Raw genomic sequence first — 24,127 nt, forward strand, 5'->3', positions numbered from 1 at the left:
CTCTGGACGCATTCAAGTCCCTTCACATCCTTCTTAAATAGAACTGCACACAGCACTCCAGGTGAGGTGGCACCAACGCTGAATACAGCGGGACAGTCCCCTCTTTTCACCAGCTGGTTGTGCTGGGCTTGATGCACCCTGGGATGCGGTTTGCCCTCTTGGCTGCCAGGGCTCAGTGCTGGCTCACATGGAGCCTCTGCCCACCAGCACCCCCAGATCCCTTTCCCCAGGGCTGCTCTCCAGATGCTCCTCTCCCAGCTGTACTTGTGCCGGCGTTACTCTGTCCCAGGTGCAGAATCCGGCATTTGTTCCTGTTAAATTTCATCCCATTAATCATTGCCCAGTGCTCCAATCTAAATCCCTCTGCAAGGCCTGCTGTCCCTCAAGAGAGTCAACAGCACCTCCCAGTTTGGTGTCATCAGCCAACTTGCTAATGGTGCATTCAACTCCTGCATCCATCCAAGCTCATTGGTCTTGGAAGTTTTGAAAAACTTAGTAAACTACATTTTTATTGGGACCTGAAATGGAAAATATTTGTTGTGCATTCATTGTCATGATTGTTGGCTACACTGATAACTGAACTACCTGTTTGAGGACAACCATGACCAAGTCGTACCACAACAGAATCATACTAAAATAATTTTAAAATTTCACATGACTCGAAACCTACTTCTCCCCACTACAGAAGAAGTATCTCAGTGCATTTTTAGTTTTCATGGAGAAGTAGACTTCCACATGTTGGGGACCCTGAACTCTCCTTGCCTTCAATGGGAAGTGAAGTTGTGAAATACCTGTAGATACCAGCAACCTAACATAAAGAAATCTAAGAAGCACAAGGTCCTTCCACAGATTAAAACCTATGATAAAGCGCATCAAATGAGTGCTCCCTACTAACAAACACTGCAAAATATGTTGCAGTGTATTTAAATAAATTTAATATACTGCAGCCATCATTTTGATGACCTCACATTCTGCTGTTCATCAGCTGCCAGTGAAGTAACTACACAATATTTAATTAACTCTTGAAGGATTCTAGTGTTTTTCAGGGCTTCAGATTAATAGTAGAAATAAAAGGCTCGCATGCTGTGGCAAAATCAGCAGAGTTATGAATGCAAGAGATATGAATGTAAAGAATGTAAAAATGTTTCTTTGTAGGCCTAAAGACACAACACAGAACCTCCTCCCATCTGGTCCATAGCAGTAATGAGTATTACACAGATTTTTAGCACACAAACATGTTCTGTTCTACAGTCCCAAAAGCTCAGCAAGCCAAACTTCTAGAAACAGCCAACACGCAACACTTGCCAAGGTCTTTAGCAAGCAAAGCATTTTTTTCTCTTCTGCCCAAAGGTTTTCTGAAGACACCTTAACAAAAACAAATTTTAAAAAAAGGCAGATAAGCAGGTCATTGGTCCTCTCTGCTGACTATAATAGGTCAATTTGAAAAAAACACTCAATATTACAGCTGACATTAATTTACCTCAGTCCAGTTGCTCACTGTCCAGTCAGATGGGCACAAGACATCTCTGTTGCATGACAGATGGGTCTTTGGTTTAAGCAGGTGCTGGCACTCTGTGACAGCCAGTGCCTGCTCATCAGATCCCACCGTCTGGATGCAAAGAACAGTTCGCTTCTTCTGGCCTGTTGGGCCACACGTGGTTGAACACTTCTGCCATTCTCCTGCCCACCATCTGAAAACCAGAGGGGTAAGAAACATCAGAAAACAACCCATCACAAGCACGTTAGGAAAAAGGTCAGAGATGACAAAGAAAAAGAACTACTAATTTAAATTCTGGGTTCAGATATATGCTTTTCATATTAAGTGCAGATCACTCAAACTTTCCCATTTGCCCCGTGTTCCAGTACCAGCCAGTCACTAAAAGATGCCGATTCCCAGGCAACAGTAGGTACCAAGTATTATGTTTCTACAACGCACAAGAATCCACTGAGTAGATAGATGGTCTTTCAAATACAAATTTGAGGAACTGCTAGCAAGTTTAGTAATCTATTTACTCTATCCTATTTTTTATCTGCTTATTGTGACCTCAGTACAAAAAGAGTAAACAAGTAAGAATCACTGGAGGGTGTATAATGACAGCATAGAGGTGGAGAATGTCGCCTCACACATGTCTATGAAGCCAGTACTGCACGAGTGCTCAAACTGGCCATGTGTTAACTCTAGAAGGGGAAGTGGCAAGGCACACACACACAAAAACCAGGCTAGTCAGAGCTCTGCTGCATGTACCCACATGGGATCAGTGCTCCGCTGTGGTGTACCTCTGGGCCTAGTGTCTGTGTCTGCACTAGGCTGGACTTTTCTGTACTTTGTTCCTTCATTAAGTAAAAACGATCCACTTATGCGCCTCTCTCCTGATTAAAGATGGTCTTCCCTAGTGTGCTATGCAATGTTCCTCCAAATGAAAGACAAATGTTTCCTCTAGTACGGTATGAAACACCTGACTGACAAGAGCCATCCCCTTTATACTTGGCTTACCTTAGCCTTTCTCCAGCTTCATCCACCTATTTCTTCTCATACTGACCCAGAGCAGATCAAATATCTGCATGCCTGCCTTCCATGATAAGAAAGGAGGGCAAAAATTTCTGGGTTTCTACTATTTGAGAAGAGTTGGCATCAACTCTAATAGGTAATAGCCTAACCAGAGGGGATGTGATACTGGACCTGTTCGTCACCGATGCAAGTGAGCTAATTCGTGACGTCAAGACTGGAGGCTGCCTGGGCTGCACTGATCATGCACTGGTGGAGTTTGTAGTCCTGAGGGATATGGGTCAGGCGAAAAGTCATGACCCGGAATTTTAAGAAAGCAAATTTCCAGCTCTTCAAGGAGCTAGTCAACTGGACATCCTGGCAAACTGCCCTCAGCGACATGGGAGCAGAACGGAGCTGGCAGATTTTTAAGGACACTTTCCATAGAGTGAAGAACTCTCGATTCCCAGGTGTAAGAAATCAGGAAAGGAAAGCAAGAGACCAGCATGGATTAGTTGAGACCTGCTGGTCGGCCTAAAGGGCAAGAAGGAAATGCACAGGCAGTGGAAGTAGGGACAGGTATCCTGGGAAGAGTACAGGGACACTGCCCAGTTGTGTAGGGATGGGGTCAGGAAGGCCAAGGTGCAGCTGGAGATGAACTTGGCAAGGGATGCAAATCAAAATAAGAAGGGCTTCTACAGGTATGTCAGCCAGAAAAGGAATATCAAAGAAAGTGTACCTGCCAGCCCTGATGAACATGACTGGCAAACTGGTAACAACAGACAAGGGAAGGCTGAGGTACTCAACAACTTTTTTGCCTCAGTCTTCACTGGCAACTTCTCTCCCCACACCTCTCGAGTGGATGGACCACAAGACAGGGACTAGGGGAGAAAAGTCCTTCCCACTGTGAGAGAAGATCAGGTTTGTGACCACCTGAGGAACTTGAACATATGAGCCCATGGGACCTGACAAGATGCAACCCACAGTCCCGAGGGAAGTGGCTGATGTAGTTGGAAGCCATTCTCCATGACATTTGAAAAGTCAGGGCAGTCTGGTGAAGTCCTCGGTGACTGGAAAAAGGGAAACATTGCACCCATTTTTAAAAGGGGTAGAAAGAAGGACCCCGGGAACTACTGACCTGTCAGCCTCACCTCTGTGCCTGGGAAGATCATGGAATAGATCCTCCTAGAAGCTATGCTAAGGGACACGGAGGACAGGGAATTGATTTGAAACAGCCAGCATGACTTCACCACGGGCAAGTCCTGCCTGACCAACATAGTGGTATTCTATGATGGAGTGACTACATCAGTGGACAAGGGAAGAGCTACGGATGTTGTCTGTCTGGACTTCTGTAAGGCCTTTGACGCAGTTCCCCACAACATCCTTCTCTCAAAATTGGCAAGATAGGGATTTGATGGGTGGACTATTCAGTGGATGAGGAATCGGTTGGATGGTAGTGGTCAATGGCTCAATGTCCAGATGGAGATCGGTGATGAGTGGTGTCACTCAGGGGTCTATACTGGGACCAGTACTGCTCATCATATGTTCACCAAGGACACAGACAGTGGGATCGAGTGCACCCTCAGCAAGTTTGTGGATGGCACAAAGCTGAGGGGTGTGACTGACACACCTGAGGGGTGGAATGCCATCCAGAGGGACTAGGACAGGCTTGAGCAGTGGGCCCACGTGAACCCCATAAGGTTCAACCAGGCCAAGTGTAGGGTCCTGCAACTGGGTTGAGGCAACCCCCGGGATTAACACAGGCTGGGGAATGAAGGGATTGAGAGCAGCCCTGCAAAGAAGGACTTGGGGGAACTGATGGATGAAAAGCTGGACATGAGCTGACAATGTGCACTCACAGGCCAGAAAGCCAACTGCATCCTGGGCTGCATCAAAAGCAGCGTGGCCAGCAGGTCGAGGGAGGTGATTCTGCCCCTCTGCTCTGCTCTGGTGAAACCCCACCTGGAGTACTGCATCCAGCTCTGGAGCCCTCAGCACAGGAAAGACGTGGACCTGTTGGGGCCAGTCCAGAGGAGGACCACAAAAATGATCAGAGGGCTGGAGCACCTCTGCTATGAAGGCAGGCTGACGGAGTTGGGGTTGTTCTGCCTGGAGAAGAGAAGGAAAACAAAACAGGGATTTATTTATTTCCACCTTTCCAGACAAAAAGGTGGAAAAAATTGGTTTTGGCTTACAACCAACACCATTCTATTGTATTTTTTAGCTTTTAAGTTCAGTAAACTTGAAGCAAAATAATCTCATTCTGATACATACATCAAAGTTCAGTGTCCAGTTTTATAACAGGTTTTGCTCCTTGCTTTGTTTCCCATCTTACTGCACTTCTGGCTTCTTCAGTTTACTGACAATTCACCTCCCCTTACCTCTGTATTTTCTATGTTCCTTCTCTGTTTCCTGATTAATTTATTCTTCAGTTGCAAATGAGCTGTCACTGATCTGGAAGGCACTGATATCTATTCCTAATAATTTAAAAAATAATAATAAAGACTCAGAGCAATCAAGCTATGCACACAGCTCATTTCTGCAACCACCTGGTCTTCTCTGGGGAGCCTACACCTACGTTCCTTCTCTTTACATACTGTATTTCCTTTTAAATTACCCTAGAAGCCCCCTGGGGCACAGACTGTTTTGCTATATGCTCTAGAATGCAGCCTGTTGCCACCACAACCCTGTGTGAGGCCTCTGGACATTGCTGTAATAAAAGAACAAATTGTTTTTCTCCTTCCCCCGCCTGCCTTTGGGTAGCTTCTTGCTCTTCCTGGCTTCTGTAAACAACAAAGGAAAACTAAGAAGTGGTTAAAGACAAAAAGCGAGCACACCTCAGCAGAATACAGCAATAAAAAGATAGAAAAACATATTACCACAACCTGAACCAAGCCATTTCAGGGTTGTTTACATCTTTGGCATCTTCTTTCCAATTTTATAATCTCCAGTATCTTGTGAATTGCTGACGCTTTGGCACAAACGCAACTTGAAGTAGGTGAATTGCCCTATTAATTTTAATGCAACCTGATCACATATTTCAAGCTACAGACATGCTAACCTGACAACCCCTCCCTCACTGCTTTCAAATGGCTCTGAGTGAGGGTTCGACAGTTTGAAGGTTTAAATACCGAACTCCTACCAATATATTATCAGAGATATACATATTGGTGTATATATATATATTGTAATATATATATATTACAGAACCTATCTTGATCAGCATTAATGGGGCATGATTAACTATTGCATGCAAAACATCTTTCAAAAATTATGGAAGAAAGTAAGGTGCTCCAAAGTAGTTAGGAAATCCCAGAATCAAGATTTTTCTATACGAGTCCTTCCTCATTCAGTGCAGGTAACAGACGGTACCAGTGAGCCAAGCAGTTAATTGCCTGGCGCCTTGTTTACCACATACACTTCAAAAAACTTGCTCTGACTGAAAATTTATTCTTATCACTAACTGGAGTTTTTGACAGTGCATTTTCCTATTTCCATTCTAGGGTACACGCACATGCCTTAAACACTCAAGCATGAGAAACTTAACGTGGAAGCACCTGCACTCTTGTCTCTTCATGTTTGACACTAAGGACTTTTGAACTGTGGCATCCCAGCCAAAGGAGAAGAAAGGCAAAGCAAGGATGGCAGAACACCTACCATTTGCCTGTACTGGTACAGGATGCCCCAAAGCAGGTCCTGGACCACACAGAAGGGAGCAGCACCCAAGTGACTGCTTTGCCAAACACTATCTCAGAGCTTCTGCTGTCTCGTCATGCTGCAGAGTCATAACCAAAACTGGAGGTGAGTGCTGATTGCACATCCAGAATTGACGTAGCAATACGAAGTCCAAGCATGCAACTTCTAAGCTGAAACAACCAAGCTGTTGGACCTCCCAAGTGTCAGCTGGAGTGGAGGGCACTGCCAGACAGGCTTAGGTTTCGGCAGGTTATAAACAAGGCTTTCTTTAGATCACACACACAGAGAGATGCTTGGCAAAGAAAAGGATATGGGAAAGAAAGCTAGTGGGCAGCTATGCTGATTGTGCTGACAGACTGGGATGAGCTGGTGGAAACTGAAGCTTGATGGCAGCCACTGTTCAGTACTTGTTCCTACCCCTGGTTTCCGTTGGCATTTACCACTACAGCAGCTGAGTGGTTCTTAAATAATAACGCAGCACCTAGTCCCTGCAAAGTGATGGGAATGTCTTATCTCCACAGCCAGGCACAGCATGGAAAAATTGTGGTAACAAACAAACAAATAAACAAAGAAAGAAAACGCACGACTTGGGTAATTAGTTTGTGTGAGCGCTAATTTTCCTGAGGCAGTCTGAACGGTGAAAGCATAACCTCAGTTAGCTTTCATCTGCAGCTGTGAGCGCTCAGCTCTTCTGCAGTCCAGCCTGGGACAGAGGTCGGGAGAAAATCTGATTCTCGCAGGTCGCATTCAGCTGCCTTCAATGAGACCCATCTCTTTTCCTCCCACGCTGAGTTTACAAGGTCTGTAACAATTAAGGCAGGGCCAAACAGCCTTGTCCATTATGCAACCCTCATCTATTCCTACATGACGTGTACTGAATGAGGTGTGGACCCTTGCTGAAAAAGTAGTAGCATGGGATTTTGGAACCAAAGTTTGCTATATTCATGCCAATGGGGCTCAATGTTCCCTCCTTCCCACCACATTGTTGGAACACCTAAAGAAAGACTGTCGTTGCTCACTATGTATTTGTATAGCATCAGGCACAGCAGATACCAACAGGGCACTGATTTTCACTCCATATATTACAATAGAAACAAGGTCTCCTATTCTTATTATGCTGTCGGAGTCTACTAAGTAGTCTGAAAGCAGGACAATACAGTAACAGCAGATAAAAAGCAGGAGATACCAGGTACTCATAAAATAATCTATTTATGGTTACTCTGTTCAAGTGGGTAGTCAGGTTAAAAAGGCTCCAGGCAATTTGCTTTACAGGGGAGAGCAAAACTTTTATTCACAGCACTGCAGGTAGTTAAAATCTCACTCTTTTTCGTCAAGTAGTATCTGTTGATTTTTATCATTAACACCTATGGAGATAAACACCTGCCTACCAAAAAAACCATACAAATGGAAACCATATTCCATAGCATAACGTGGAAAAAAGCATGCATTTATGCCACTGTCTTGTTGCACTCCTGCTAAGCAGTATCACTCAACCTTTATATAAGTGGTTATATGACACAACTCTCAACTGTTCAGCCATCTTTATTTTGTTCTGAGTGTGACCCTGTGCTCCACCACCAAACTGACCTTTATCTCCTGTAACCCTGCCCAGGCGATAACCACCCGTGGTGGTCATAATGGCTGTGTCTGGTCGGGATGGCTGCATCCAGCCCAATGCGGTTTCAGGGAGACAGACAAAACAACAGCCGAAGGCTATCTTGAGAAATACGCCCACCTAACTGCAATACTGGTACTGTGGCTGATATGCAAATATGACTACAAGTCAATCCTCTTTCTCCCATAAATAGGGAACAGCCCAAGAGCCCTCTGAGCTCTCCTGCGCGGCAGAGGGCTGCACACCAGGGTCTCCCCTTGAGTAGGGACGCCTCTCAAAGTTACTTCTCAAAATTAAGAGATTCTTGGCCGCAACAGATCCTTTCTAAGTGGTTTATAGCATGCTAAACTTTGAAACCTTAGCTAAGTGATATAAAGGACTGATTGTGCATATATAATCCTTTAGACATAAACCGTTGACCTAGTCTGGGGCTAGGATTGGGTACAGCCGCACCTAGACACCTCCCTAAGAAGAAGTTTAGAAAGCAAGGGGTTTTTTTCTGAACCTTGACTTAACAGGAAGGTTTCCCTGACAGCTCTGTCTGACCCCGTCCCCTATGTAGTAAATAACCAAGTGTGCCTTGCCATCGAATCTTGTTAAAACACTGTCACACATTTACTATCAAGCTTTGTTAAATTGCTGTTTTATAGCAATAAAACTGCTTCTCTCTTTGAGTGAAGTGCATCACTCCATCTGCGACACTGGGTCAACATGTGGCATACATGTATTGCAACATTTTAAATATTTTGTTTTGCTCCAGATTCTTCTAGCAGAAAGTGTGGAAAAAATAAATGCAGACCAAATCAGGTAACAAACAAGAATGTTATGACTTGGACTTCTCAGAAGCCTGTCATTTAAACAGTTTATAATTAACTTCCTGAAATTATTAATGAGATAAGATCTGGTTTATGAGAGTCACAAATATTACAGTAATGTTATTCAAAGAATAGCTATTGTTTGATAAATTATCTAATTCTGATTTAGTGGTCTAGTAGCTAGTTTCATGGTAGCATGTTTTCCATCAGTGGGATTTAGCAGATCATAGGAGGGAGGGTCATGCAAGGTAACATCCTTTTTGTTTTAGATAGGATGTTCCCATGAAGAAACTGGTTTGCTGTTGGGAAGCGTTAAGATCATCAAACAGTTTCAGTCCTGCGGCTACAGCACTAGCCAAAGGTCCTCTGCAGTGCTGTGTTTGATAACACCATCCTCAACCCTAGCACAGAATTTAGCCACCTCTCTACAGAACACTTGTTCTTCCGCAGCTTCCCGTGAACTCTCAGTTATGCTGCATCACGCTGTATGGGACAGTCACACCTTCCTCCAACATTCAGATTTTCTTTAGAACCAACAACTAACCAAACTGCGCTAAGTACTGTCTTGCATTTCAGATGGAGATGTGTAACTATCTGTCTGAATTAGAGGTGACGCATATGTCACAGAAAGTAAATACCAACTAAGTCCCATGCTCGGACAGCGGCCTGGAACATAGACCAGATCTACAATATGAAGGGGTTGGGAAGGGTGGGTAGGAATTCATTCTTCACTGCCATCGCTTCCAACAGAACTCAGGGCCACCAGCAGAAGCTAGTGAGAGACACAGTCAAAATAATTAAAATGAGGTGGTGTTTCATACCATAGGCATTAAAGCTTTGGAACTTCTTGCAGAGGAAGTTGTACATGACGGAAGTTTCACTAAGTTGCAGAGGAAGGCTGGAAAAGTACTTGGAAGTGAGGTTACTGACTACAGACAAGTCACAAAAGCCTCTGGAAATGCTTTGAATTAAAACCAGCTGGAAACTGCAAGAGCATTAGAAAGAGATATAATGTATGCTTGCCTTGCCTTTACCCTTCCTTAGGCATGCAGGCCCTGCTGGGAGCCAGAACAGGGACTTAGACAGGCCCTTAGTCAAACTACTACAGTCACTTTTGTGTTGCTAAGAGAAAAACAAATACACAACGTGACTCTAGAACTATATACGTATGGGTTTCCTTTCCTACACTGCATTTTGTCAGTATTTTGCTGTCCTCAGAAGGATAACTAGTGCTTTCCTCTGCAGCACAGAAGGAGCTTGCAGCACCACTCAGGCTGGCAGAATAGGAGAGCTTTTCCTCCTGGCCCACGGAAGAGCTTGGTTCACATGTCACATAATTCTACAGTCTGCCCAACAAGGGACAAATTCTGCCCCCACGTATGTGGGTAGCCTCAGCTCTTAACTAGTCAGCTAGTTAATAATCCTGATATACTGTCAATTGATTTCCTAGTAGTCTACAAAGAATTATGAAATGCTGGTAGTTTATGCTTTTAACGTCATTTATAGGGGCTGCAAGTGCAAAGATGTAACTCCCAGAGGAGCCATCATATACTGTTGTGAAGATACTTGCAAACAACTAATAAAAACAACAGCCATGCAGAGTTTTTTACATTAAGCCTTCATGAAATTCACTGCTGGCAAATGTAACGCGATACACTTTAAGGGAATCATTGTAATGACTTTGATTTGATTATGATTTAACTAGAATTGCTAGGAAAAGACTGGTATATCATTGCAAACAGCATAATAAACAATTTCCGAAGACAATGAAAGACAAAAGCAAGATGTTCTAGTACCTAAAGCATGAAAGCAAACCCAATATTGATCCCTTCCAGCCAATCTGTGCCTATTTTACAAGCCCGCAGTTCTGCTGTCACGCAAAATGTTCCCTGTGGTTAGTCTTCCTAACCCTTTTCACTAAAATGGTAGAACAGAAAAAATAGAGATGAAGATGAATTAAAATAATGTTACGGGAATGGAAAAAATTATTCCAATGTGATCACAGAATGAAGAAAGCTGCATTTTCCTGAAAGGAAAAAATAAGAAGGGACATGATAAAAAGATGCTAAATAAGTGTTATAAGTAAGGTATAATAATTAGAGTTATAGAAGTGGGCCTTTCCACTCATCCTCCCTCACAAAAAGGACAAAGGAGTACCAAAAAGTACTGAAAAACAGCATCAAAAGGCTTAAAAAACCCCCTCCGCAAGTTAGTTTTTGGAACACACAGTAATACATTATCACTCGAGCTAAGACAAGAATAAAGTTTTTAAAATAAATAAGAATTTATGCAGTTTTCAAGCACACCTGCACCTAAACTGAACAAAAAGAGTGCCTACACAGATGAGAGAGCAGCCTCTGCCATTCCCAGCATAGACTGCTGAGTACCTTGCATTGGAAACTTCTTAGGGCAGGTCACTCCTAATCTGTCCGTTACTGGGTTCCTGCCACCTTGCTCTGAAACGCTTGGGAGCTCTCACCGCCACAGGCCGTGGATGCTGCTAATCTGGTATTAGAACCAACATTTTCCTATAATAAATAAGGCTGCTATTTAGCATTACCAGAGCCCCCCCAGTATCCGTTACCTGGGCGGACAGTCCTTTTCGTAGCATTTCTTTTGTCGCCCGTTTGGCTGTGTTGCAGGGTCACAGAAGGAGTTTTTGATCGCCCCACCTCCCTTCCGCATGCAGTGGGCAATCTGACGCCGCACCCCTGAGGGAGAAAGACACACAACAAATTAGCAGTAATCCATACAGGCTGGGCATGAACTGTAGAAATCCTTAGCATTGAGGAGCACACACTGGTTGTATTCCGCATCCCAGAATACAGCATCAGCCATGAAAGTCAGTTCTGCTGAATATCTGGGCTAAATCAGGTATAAGCATCCTCTCATCAAACTGAAAGGGTGTTGAGCAGAGCTCTTTTGGATCAGATAGCTCAAGCAACACATTAGAAAGCACTTTTCTTAATCTCAATTTAGTTGTCAGCTGCAGAAAGGGCTCCTGCAGGAGCAGGTTTAAAGGGTTATGAATGGTTCTTGACATTTCCCACAGATAAGGAACATCACAGCGTCAGGCTATTCACAGCAAGGGTATTTTTGCTAATCTTTTATTTGTACTTCTGGGAAGGCAGTTTAAGCAGAACACAAACTGGACTGTATCAGCAAAACTATAACCTTGTGACTCTTAGTGCTGATTTCCACCTTTAAGAATTTTTGGTACAAATCTTGACTGAAAATGATGATGCCGTAATACCAGAGAGAAAATCTTCTGTTTTCTAAATCAGTAATAATAGGTAATGATGAGAAACACAGAGACATCCCATAGATAAAATTTGGGTTCTTTCACAACAGTTCCACTTACAACCAAAATACTGCATTACCCTACTGTGAATCTAAAGAAAATCAGTTTCCAGGGCCCTGCATTCCACACAGTTTAGCAATAATTTGAGGTCAGTCCTGTGCTGCAAACACAGTATAAAAAAGTATTGCAATATAACAGTTTGAAAGGTTGTAGCTAGACCGATACAGAGGTATTAAAATAGTCGCATTAGGCCCAAACAAGTCCCAAGACTGAAGAAACCTTATTAACTCCAGTTAAATTAATTGCGCTGTTATTAATTCACAGCAATTAATATGCAGATGGTAGGTCACTGTATCTCTGTGACTTTTATCTTCCTCCAGGGAAGCAAAGAGCCGAACAGTGCTGTTACTATGGTGTCAGGGATAAGTGTTAGGCTATTCTGCAGAATATTTAGGAATCAAGTTTTTCCTTGCCTCACACCTCCTAATAACTAGTGAGGGAAACTATCTGGAAGATAAGAACAGTAATCTGCAGATTACAGGTCCATAGATACTTGGGAAATATGAAAATATTGCTCTTTACTACACATACTTATGTTCCTCTATACAGCAATGTCCCCATATACGGCAATTAAAACATATTTCCTAAAATTTCATGCTAGCATTATGGTTATCTTGCTTTAAGTAATTTCACAGCATTGAAATTTCTTTCCCTTTCCAAAATTTAACTATCTACTTATAAAAATAAATACAGAAAAACCAGAATACCAACTCTAATATGGGGAAATCCAAAGGTAGCAGCAGAGGTAGCTTTTGTTGGAAGAACTAGGCATGGACTGCGAGTGTGAAGGGGAGGCTGTAGTCCAGTATTACTGAAAAAGGCCTCTGCAACACAGGGAAATTAAAAACTTTCTAGGCATATTCGAGTGATTCCATAGAAGCAGATGGAAACCTGTACCTCATTTTTCTTGCACTTCAAGGCATCAGGTCTGTAACACTGTGAGGAAATGCTATAGATTTTAGGGTACTTCAAGACTGGCAACTGAGACATATAGGACAATTTCCAACAACAGCACAGGCTGTGATGACTGAGTCTCCTCCAGTCATACGTGAAAGCTGACTTACTAGAACAAGGATTAGTTGCACCTGGAAGGGAGGATTAAGGGACTGCAGCCCTGTGCTCCCATTAATACTCTTCGCCGAGGCATTCACACTCCAGGGTACCTGATGTGGAAGGAGCTGCAGGACTCTGCAGCGCGGCTGGATGTGGCTCTCCCCTGTCCCTAGGGGGCTTGGAGCAGCAGAAAGGTCTTTGGCTCACTGCAGGATACCCACGGAGCAGGGCTCTCTTTTATACTATGAAAAATGTAACTGGAATAGTTAGCTACCTTCCTGCTAGTTTTTAAACAAAGCAGTTCACAGAAATATGTTTCTGTCCCTTTCAAAATCATGATATGTTGCTGTTGCGAGTGCAAATAAGAGAAGTCTTTTGCCTTGATAAATTTTTTGTTGTCATTTCAGCTGCTGTAATTCACTTCAAAACCACTACAAACCTTTGCAAAAGTTTTGCTTCGGGGCTGTACATTCTTATAAAATACTTGCTGATCGCTGGCACCAATAAACTAATTTATTCACACAGACAATTTTTATTATGGAAGTTATGTGAAGTCCCACTGCAGTTTCAATATCTGGAAAGTTCTGTGCTGGATGTATATACTTATAGAAACCATCAATGCACAGATTTTTCATCATGACTGTGTATAGTTCAGTTCCAAAGTTGGAAGGAATCCTATATGCATATATTGATAGACACATATATATGTCGGCATACATATAATGACAAAATGAAACACAGCTGTTTTTTCAGCTTGAAGAAGTTGAACAGAAAATATTGCAAAAGTAGAAAACTAGTCACCTCACACTGACCTTGCCCTACCAAACATTTACACAGTTGCATAATTTAAATATGTAATATCTTATTTATGACACAGATTAAAAATTCTAAATATACTTAAAAGCTCACTAAAATTGGAAACCTAAATCTGAGAGGGTAGCTGTTTTTCTCCCTTCACCTCTTTTACTTCTCTCTGACCTCAGCATTAACTAGTCCGTCCTGACAACTGTTTTGCACCCACAAAGATGCTGGCCGTATTCTTCAGGACATGGTCTCTCTGGTCATAATCCCACTGCAAAGATCTTGCTTTTTCCTCTGGAGTGGGAACATCCCATTCCGTTCTGCTCACCTCAGCACTCACTGCACTGTAGGCATCACCACCATCACTTCACCATCTCCCTCACACTGACTCACTTGCAAGTAAAAACATAACGTTAGCTGAAGCGGCCCTTCCCACACCCATGTTTCTTTAGGCAGAAGTGTACCATCTCAGCTCTGTGAAAAAAACCCTACAAATATTTCTGGGGGGAAAAAAAAAAAAAGAGAAACCAAGAATGACAACAGCCAGATCAAAAAATGGTCTTGATTTCACCAAATCTGCTGAGAGATTGCTTCTTCCTCTCTGTGCCACCTCACCCCTACTGCAGGACCTTTTAGATGGGAGGTTGCCCCACTTGGCTCCTGATTTCTCACTTAGATTGCAAAAAAAGGTGTCAGTTTAAAAACATTTGGGTTTGGAAGGTTTTTGAAATCTGTTGGCTGAATGGTCCTCATTTGGGGCAAAATTAGGCTGAGAACAATAGAAATGAAGGACCAGATGCAAATATACAAAATGTGTATTCAAAAGAACATTTACATTAGATTGTAAATCTAATTTGAACATGTAATTGTCACAGTTGTGCATCAAATCAGATACTCATCAAGGAGTTCATTTTGGTATTATTCACTCAATAAATTATATGCGGTGCATGCACATGTACACAATCTTTGCATTCTTGGTGTTATAAAACACGGACCCATAATAGCAAAGGAAAATAGAGTTACCTTTGTTTTCTAAAATCAGTGCTACAAGTTTAGCACTATATTTCAGTTCAGGAACACCTGGAGGTAATTTTGCAAAGTAGCCCTGAAAACAGTTGTGAAAGATTTAGAGGGCACACAACAATTAACACCCAAACAAATCTTACTGTTAAGTCCTTTTGCAAAGCTTTGAAAAATTGCCAATTACTGATGTTATCTATAGAGAAGTAAATTGTTGAAGTTGCCTAATATTCTCCCTTAGTTGCAGCTGTGTTGCACTTGCCTTCTTGTTAGGTTCAATGCCACCCAAAGCTAGTTCTAAGAAACGTGATTAAAGCCTTCAGACAAGGATAAAGGATTTATACTTGTAATTCCTAATTGACCATTATTTAAAGAAAAAATAATGGGTAGTTGGTCTAGAAGAAAAACCTCAGCGAAAAAAAAAACCTTAGTCTTCCTATAAAAAAGCTTAACGGCTTCACATGCTGTCTTGACAATAGGCTCTGGAGAGATGAGCTCTTGGCCAGAGGGTGCAGCAGTTTGGAGGATACCATCCAGTTTCCACACATCCTGACTGCAAAGCAATTTCTTTCTGCATAAAGCCAACGGCAGGCAGGGAGTCAAACTGCCCTGCGGTGAGGACAGAGCAAGGCTTATGATTTTTACTATAAACTATGCCCTTCAGCATTTCCTTGCTATGAAATGGATTGCAATGTAATTACTGAACTACTTTCTACATTCCTAATGGCTATCAGGTGTTGCAGTGTGTTCTTTTCCCTGCATGCAGTATTACGTGTGTTTGCTACAGAAAATACCCTGGAGGTACTTAAAAGACGTGTAGACATAGTGGTTATGTAGACAGGTAGACTAAACCATGTAGACACGGTTTAGTGTTGGACTTGGCAGTGTTAGGTTAACGGTTGGACTTGACGATGTTAAAGGTCTTTCCCAACCGACATGATTCTATGATTTTTCACACAATATTTTTTTCCCTGTTAAATGGTGTTACTGTAGACTGGCCAGACCCACTCTTCAAGACTACAAAACACAGGGGCACATGAAAGAAATGAAGGAAAACATGAGCACGTTTGCATCTTCTCTTTCTCAGCTGTAATGGAGCTGGGGAAGGATATGGGTTAGGGCACAGCGTGGTGCTACCTGGAGGCCATGAATCTTTTGGAAAATACCTTTAGGGAGCTGCCCTGGGTTAATTCTGAGAAGGGACAGCTTCACGCTACAAGACATTATTCATCATTGGGATTTCTTCCAGGTATGTCTGCCTTGGAGAAGGAGCTGTATCATAGGGATAAACCCATATTTTTTCCCTAGGACAGACAACGTTTTCCTGCATCAGCCCATTCCTGTGCCTGTAGCCCCGTTTGTCACTGCCTAACTCAGCTTCTCTCTCTTGGCTCCAGAAAGCATTTGTTTGCATTGTCCTGATCTCTGAGGCTACAAAAGGCCAAATTGCCCTTGGATTTACTGCTACCTTATTGACCAGTTGTGATGAGAAGCCCTGTGCTGAATCTTTAGGCAGGTCCATGTTTGCCAAGACAACAAAATTCCAGGTAAGGATCAATTTCTCCTACTGGCTGTGGCCATCAAAGTTGGTTCAATAGTTCACCTTTCATGGCCCTCCCTTTTATCCTGAAAAACTACTATTGGTTTCTTATTTACCAATTGATAACTTAAAAATTCCTGGAAAGTTATTTTAGACCTTTAGTCTAACTCAATGCAACTTTTCTTATCTCCTTGACCCCCACTGGAGGCTTGTCTACAGTAAGACTTCCCATGCAGCACACTGATAGCAGAAGATGATCTTGCCTACTTCAGTGTGCTTAATCTTACAAACCTTTCAAAACACTTCAGCTCCTGAGATTGGGCACAACAGGTCTGTTGCTGCCCACAGCAAGGAATTCTTAATCTAAGCAGAGTGTACATCCAGATAAAATCATCTCATCATTCAAAGCCAATGAATGATGAGAAGGCTGCGGAAACAAGAGAAGGCTGTTGCTTAATCCAGCAACATTGGGGACATTCAGTTCTGCCTTTATTTTCCCTCCCGGTCCTGAACTGAACTCAGGGGGATCAAACCACAATAACACATGAATGTGTGAGGCTTTCTGATTCTAGGTCAACAATCACTACCATTCCCATATTCCCTGATAAATGTAGCAATACTTTAGAGTTTCCAAATTTCCATAATGATGGAGAGCTAACATTTTCCAAATACACCTTCCCTTCTGCTATGTCTTTTTTTTCTTATGCAGTAAAGCTCCAGGTATTTCTGCTGATGTGTTTCTGTTCTGATCATCCGGGCACAAACCTGCTATATTACTGCACCGGCGTGGTGCTCAGGAGGGCCAGCTAGCTCACGTGCAATGCCAAGCTGGTGTAACAACAGCACAGCTGGTCCACATTCAGACAACCAGAGCACAACCAGATTAAGCATCCCGTACCTGCAGAAGACTGCAGACAGACTGTAGTATCAGAGCTCCCCTGCCTCAAATGATGTATTGAAGCTCTGTGGCAGGGTTTCCCTTTTTTGGGCAGGGATAAGCAACAATGCCCTGATTACATCCTCCTTTAAACCTGTTCGGCTGTTTTTATAGATGTGTGTATCTCAGAGGAAGGAGAGCAAAGGGTCTATTCATTTCTTTTCTCCTGCCCAGGAAGGAATGGAGGGAACTGGGAAGGTTTCTGTGCCCTTTTTGAACTGTGATGCACCTCTTGGTCCCCCTGCAAACTCACGGCAGTAAATCCACAATATGGCCCAAAATATAATTTCTACTTATGCAAAGAAAAAGCCAATGAGCTCAAGAAATATTTATTAAGAGCTCAAAGACAGTAAACAGGGGAAGCCACTTATTAAATAAAACCTGAAAAAAAAACCATATCCTGCAGTCCTCTATTTAAGTAATCCATGTGGCAGTTAGAAATCAAAGCGAAGTCACACAGTTCTTTAGCCAGGAGGTAGTACACAGGGTTATAATTTACTTACTGAGAAACAGTTCTGGGAAAAGTGCAGCTGATGTAAAAAACCCCAAAACAACATAATAAACAGCCTCATAACACTTCCCCCTTGCCCCCCTTTCTGTCATCATACCAATTGTCACAACCAGGTATCAGAACTAAAACATACAGCATGCAATCAAGCAAAACACTTGTTTTGGGTACTATTTAAAGATAACGCTTTGAGGTTTGCTAACCAGAAAGCACATGGTGCCTTGTGCTGAGAAACTCTTGTCAAAAAAACCAAACCACACAAATATTTGCACAAACATATATACATATATATATATATATGTATGGATGTAGAAACATGTCTATAACACGTCCATTATATATATATATTTTTTTTTCTTTTTTTAATATAATATAGGAATATTATTGGGATGGGGTAATTCATACTATTGAAAAATTCTTCTTTTAATCTTCTAAAATTAAGGTTATACAATGCCTTTTGTTCAAACCACTGAAAATGCACTATTTTAGTGTCTTCCCTGACAGGAAAGATGAAAAAAATTTTACTCCTGTGATCACCACTGCTTCTAGACTACCAATTGGATTTGTTACATTTGTTTGTCTTTTCCTTCCCTTCTGGAAAGTAGTTAAAGCAATAATTATCAAAAAACATAAAAAATACCCTAGCATTAGAAAGAGAAAAGGCTTATTTCATGTTGCTTGTCCAGTGGCGTTAACATTGATCTTCTACTGCTCTGTACAGTTTTCACACAAGTGGTCAAAGAACAAGGTTTGTGTCCTATCGCCAGGACTTCTGTCCAGTGAAATGCAGGAACTGATTCACATGGGAAGGCTGCAATCTCTTCCCCCTAAGTGCAGACTTCCTTTCACACACAACATTTTTATCATATTTTAAAAATTATTCCCACAAAGGATGGATAAAAACCTTTACTTTTGTGAAGAAACCTTCAGTCTTTTTATCATTATTGTTGGTTTACTGAGAGCATTAACTTCATCTCATTGATCTGTTAACTACTTTAAAGAAAGTTTTCCCACTAGCTTTTTCTGTGTGTTACCAAAGGTAAACTTCTAGACCTGTTGTTAGATCCTCCTTCAGGGTCGTCATTCTGCTTGTCTGGTTTAATATGCTGCACAGAACTACAATATAACTGCAGCTGCTCCCAAGCCATTGTGCTGAGAGTGGCAAAGACATAGAAGTTCTCAAGACTGATTTAAATAAAGTAACTATTGAGAGATGCACAAAAAGCACTGTTGCTTATCGAGGCAGGGCAGAAACAATATTTTTTGTAGCGAACATACTGGAAAGAGTTGGTAGGGAAACAAGAGTAAGACTTTTATGAGTATTGCTGGGAAGCAGGGTTATTGTGAACAATATTGACAACAAATTAGAGGAAAAGAAAACTGTAGTTTTTCATTTTGGTTCACAGAGGTTGAGAATTTTAGGGCATGAGCTAGAGAAACCTAGTTGCCTTAAGTGATTTAATAGCATTTTATTTTAAAGTCAAAATACATAACTGTAACCGTGTGATTTGATTTCCTGACAAATGCAGATTAAAGAACCTTACCTCTTTGAGAACACTGTCTGGATAACTGAAGGATGAGATTTGCCAGTAGCGCAGAAGAACAGTAATAGAAAAAGGAAGTGAGGAATTACCTTTTCCACAGGTAACACTGCAGGCTGTCCAGTCTCCATACTGCCAAAAATACTCTGGCTCTCCAATCTCATTCTCATGACTTTCTTCTTTACGTATGGTATATTCATACTTGACTCCAGGGTTAGTTTCTTGAAAAAGTAGCTGGACAATGAGTGTGGTTTATTTAATTACTTATGATTTTAATAACCTACTGGGCCAAAGCTTTCAAAGTGTGAGAACAGAAAAATCAACAAGGTTTAAAGTAGCACATTTTGGAGCCTACTACCACTTCAGAAAAGCAGACTGGCAAAACTTCCATTTGTGCGTTAACAGTGGCATACGTGTATCTTTCTAAGACACAGCTGTTTGCCATGCACTTCTGGAAGCACAGGTGGGAGTAAGCAGGTCAGCATAATCGGTATCCTATTCACTGTAAGAAAAGATAATGCAAAGTCCATCCAAGGCACTGCCAAATGTGCTGCTGATTAAGAGCCATTGCCTATCACCATTATAAATTATAATTTCCCTACCCTTCTGAAACAGATGTTACAAAACAACCAGCAGATCAGAAAATTACAGACTTTATTCAGACACTGCTTTAGTATTATTTTTCAGTATTTCTGGAGTAAGAAAGAAAATTCCAATTGAGAAGAGCCACTAAAGAAACTTAGTATTTGGCTGATGAGAGGGAGAAAAGAAAAACATCATCAAGAGATAAGACTTCAGCAAAAAGACTTCTACTATTTCTCCTAATTGTGTCCTTGACCTTGTTACTGACAGTAAACACTGAGCACCTATATGTGCCTCTTCACCAGACTTTCAAAGTGTGAAAGCAGCTCCCACCTTTAATACTTTTTTTATACTTTTTATATTTTTATACTTTTTAATACTAATAAAAAAGCTCACACCTTTAATACTTTTTTTAATTGCATGCTGCATACACAAGTAAACAAGCCAGGAAACATACATTCAGAGAACAAAGGGGCAATTTAAAACTATTTTTGCAGACTTAACAGAAGCTGTTAAAGTAACATAAAGTAACATAAAAGAAAGGGAGCAACCTCAGTGGATGCTAAACGGATCCATTTCACCTACCACAAGCTATTAATCCATCAACCTAATGCTACGTTTTCTTGCTCAGTGTGAGCAGTCACTGCTGTCAGCCTTCCCTAGCTCTCACTGCTTGTTCACAGCCTGACATCAGCTCCCTTTTTGTGATGAATAGTTACTTTTCATCTGGCTCCGTTTCACATCACAGCCACGTGTTGGTCTAAGGTGGCACAAGAGACAGGGAAGTTTGGGCAAAGGCCTGACCAAATACAGGTGTCAGGATCCCTGTCATAGTGTCAGTACTGGATAATACCAGCCTTTAGTAATCATCAGACTATGACACTGGACATCTGTGTTTAAGCAGGATGAACAACCCCCTCACACAAGGTGTTTATTTCTCTCCAAAAAAATCAACTGATTTTTTTTTGTAAGGCAGCATGCTAATAGAGTGATCTATGTACAAATATAAGTATTTTTCCAGCCTCAGTTTCAAAGGCCCAGCACATTCTGCTGCCATTCAAACCCAACAGGTTCTGCTAGCGATCTCCTATTTACCTGAATCCATATTGATTCATTGGTGGGTCCTGGAGCAGTCAGATTTTCTAGATCCCCTGTTCTGTCATACTGAAATATCGTGCCTGCCACTTTGTATTCACCGTTCCACTGGATGATAAAGCCTCCGTTCAGGTAATATTTTTCTGGGTCTTTGCTTCGCACTGCAAGGAAATTTCCTGCTTCTGCAACTTCCATAACTTTGATTCCCCTCGCACCTTTTGGAATTAGCCCAATATCAACGTACCCTAAGAGAAAAGAAAGGTACATAGTGGTGAAGAAAAAAAATTTCATTGCATTTTACTTATGTATGAGATTATTAAAATATCAGCTTTGCTTGAAGATACACACAAATGTGCTATCACAGAGCTTGTATTTCGGTTAGTTAACAGTGCGACTTTCCAAGCCAGGTTTTCCAGGATCGGTTGGGAAATACGAATATGCCCTGTGTTTAGGCAATAACAGTGGCATTTAGAAGGGATATGGGGCTGCACCAGGGGAAATCTGCTCCACAGATGAGCCTCAACATCTCCATAATCATACCCAAGGGCTGTGGCATACTGCAATGTGAGTAATCTGGAGAAAGACCAGGGAGTCCCAGCAAGTTAACAGTCTATTGTGGGAAAGGTTTTTTCAATTTGCAATGAATGTTTTCATCTGTCACCAACATACAGGTATATACATAATTCCATGTACCTTCTCTTAAGTCATTTAACTTCTCCATGGCTGTTTCCCATAGATAGGCTGGCTACGAAAAACTGAATATTATTGAAATGCTTCTAATTTACTATGATAAGTTGAACACATTTTTATAAACTACTGATTTTCACAAGGAAGTCCAACAGCTCTTCATATACAGAGTTATCTGCAAAAAGAGATTTTTGGTATGCGTGTTAAGAATGAACCCAGAACACCTATTACAGAATTTTGTTTGCACCACACGCAATACAAGACATCAGGCTCTGTGCTTCCCACCTTACAGGGACCTGCTATTGCTACTGAACTGTAAAAATAGGAAGTTCACATAGAAAATTAGAACACAAACTCAGACAGCTTCCTTGCTATTGCTCCTGGCTGGGCTTTAAAAATTGGACGGATGACAGGGATGGTGCCCTGGAGTGTGAGCTGCAGTTTGTGATGGTTTACTTCAAGATTGGAACATATGTGGTTCCCAAGTTCTCATCACACACCGCTGAGGTCATGAATTAAATTCTGAGACTCGCATCCCATTCACCCTTCTTGTGGAACAAGCTTATCAGCTTTGATTACTCACTCACATGAGTGAGAGAAACCACACTGGGCATACTAAGTGATCTTCAGTACCAATGCCCTCCACCTACCAGAAGTACTTATATGCTGTACAACAACCTGCTGTCATAAATAAGTGCCCCAGAGTCTTTAACATCTGAATTTTCTTTGCTGCTCTCAGTATTGGTTCTAATGTCATAAGTTGGTTATGGTACAAAAAAGGATCAGTCTACTTCAGGCCCCTGCTAATTATATTAATAATACATAATTATATATCTTTTTTCCCCATTAATAATTAATGTTCAAAAGGGAGAGTTTTCTGGATGTCACCTTTGCTAGTTTACTAGACTGAATGCGGAAATCCAAACTTTTCAGTCTTTAATAAGTGAAGGGAATAATAAAAGTGGAGGATTACGGAATAACTTCTATTATAGGAAACCAGCGCTCTAGGTCTATTACAAGTAACCAAGGTCTAATGATTCTCCCAAACGTTCTATTCATTCAATGCAGAGGAGACGTGTTATGAACACAGTGTGGGATTGTGTAACTAAAGACTTGATCAGAAGGCATACTCACAAATGGGCCAAATTAACACAGCGTGGAAAATCTTAATTGTGTCACGTCCTGACAGCTTGGCTTTGCAATGTTGGTGCCCTTTTCCAGTAGTTTTTTTTCAGATGTAATTAGAATAACATTTATTCAAAACACAAATTATATGAAAAGCAAAACATAATTTTCTTTCTGTTTTAAGATAAAAATTTGTATCCTCTCAAGGTTTTGCATAATTATTTTTGTCTGAATCACCTGCTGTTGCTCATAAACCTGATTTTAAATTTATTGCAACTGTCTGGTGATAGGCGTTGCCATTTGGTCAATGTACCACGCTTCTTTCTCCCCGGCCCTCTCTTTTTTTACTAGCTAAACTACCTCCTGATTTCCCACAACCTCATGCTAATCCCCAATGGATGTTATCTGCTTTTGAAAGCAAAGCTAATCAGCAGCAAGCTTTTGAGTTTGTCACTCAACATAATAAATTTTTGTTTAAAAATGATGCGGATGGTGTTTATATAGTTGTTCCTGGTTATATAGTTTCATCTGATAAGGATCTAGAGATCTGAGATTCAATAACAGTCAAAATGTCAGCTACCTAACCTAGATGCCGGGCTCATTAAATCCCGGAGCATCCATATTGCGGGTGCTACCACACACCCGTGAAATGGCAACTCTCAGATGTTATTAATCTTTCCCTTTTTAATTAAAATTAAATCTATATGCTCCTTACACGGACGAGAGTACAATGTGAATAATTCATGCAACCCTTGTTGTAGGCACAGCTCTACCAGGACTGAAGAGCTTGTTTCTCTTTTCCCATTGCTGTGAGAGAGGAGTAATTTCACTCAGGTGGTTAGCACAGTATTGCAGATCGGATGATAATCAGATTTGGCTATTTCTCCTTATCACAACAGCTCTCATCCTGCTCTCCAGTTGGTTGTATCTGCGAGCTGCTCTCTCTTAAAAATACACATTCCTGAGGCACAGTTTTTCTCTAATCCAGGCTCTAGGCACTACCAGAAGAATATTATGTGGAAAACTGCACAGGTTCCCAGTGGCATATTGGGTTTGCAAGTCAAGGTATGGTTGCACACAGCCTTCCCATGGAATAGAGGGAGCACTGCAGTGTGTGATGATAATGGGAAAAAAATTATAGTCCAGAGACAGTCTCCCAGGTGATGATCCAGGAGACCTTCCAGTCTCTCAGACCAGTACTTGCATCATGGCTGTGTCCAGTTTCCATCTCAGGGCTAGGTCCCAGCACGTACCACATCTCTGTCT

At 41.6% G+C, this 24,127-nt stretch overlaps 1 protein-coding gene across 2 annotated transcripts in view; it reads right to left on the bottom strand.

The window, feature by feature from the left end:
* Positions 1-24,127, bottom strand: part of ADAMTS12 (ADAM metallopeptidase with thrombospondin type 1 motif 12) — a 167,624-nt gene that overhangs the window by 21,939 nt on the left and 121,558 nt on the right. For both annotated transcript variants that reach the window (XM_074569924.1, XM_074569923.1), the window contains exons 15-18: positions 21,050-21,294; positions 19,465-19,606; positions 11,196-11,322; positions 1,481-1,691 (exon numbers count right to left, since the gene is read on the bottom strand). In XM_074569924.1, the coding sequence (XP_074426025.1) occupies positions 1,481-1,691; positions 11,196-11,322; positions 19,465-19,606; positions 21,050-21,294 (725 nt within the window). The remainder of the gene's footprint in view (positions 1-1,480; positions 1,692-11,195; positions 11,323-19,464; positions 19,607-21,049; positions 21,295-24,127) is intronic.

Source organism: Larus michahellis, chromosome Z (assembly GCF_964199755.1).
Source record: "Larus michahellis chromosome Z, bLarMic1.1, whole genome shotgun sequence".
Lineage (NCBI taxonomy): Eukaryota > Metazoa > Chordata > Aves > Charadriiformes > Laridae > Larus > Larus michahellis.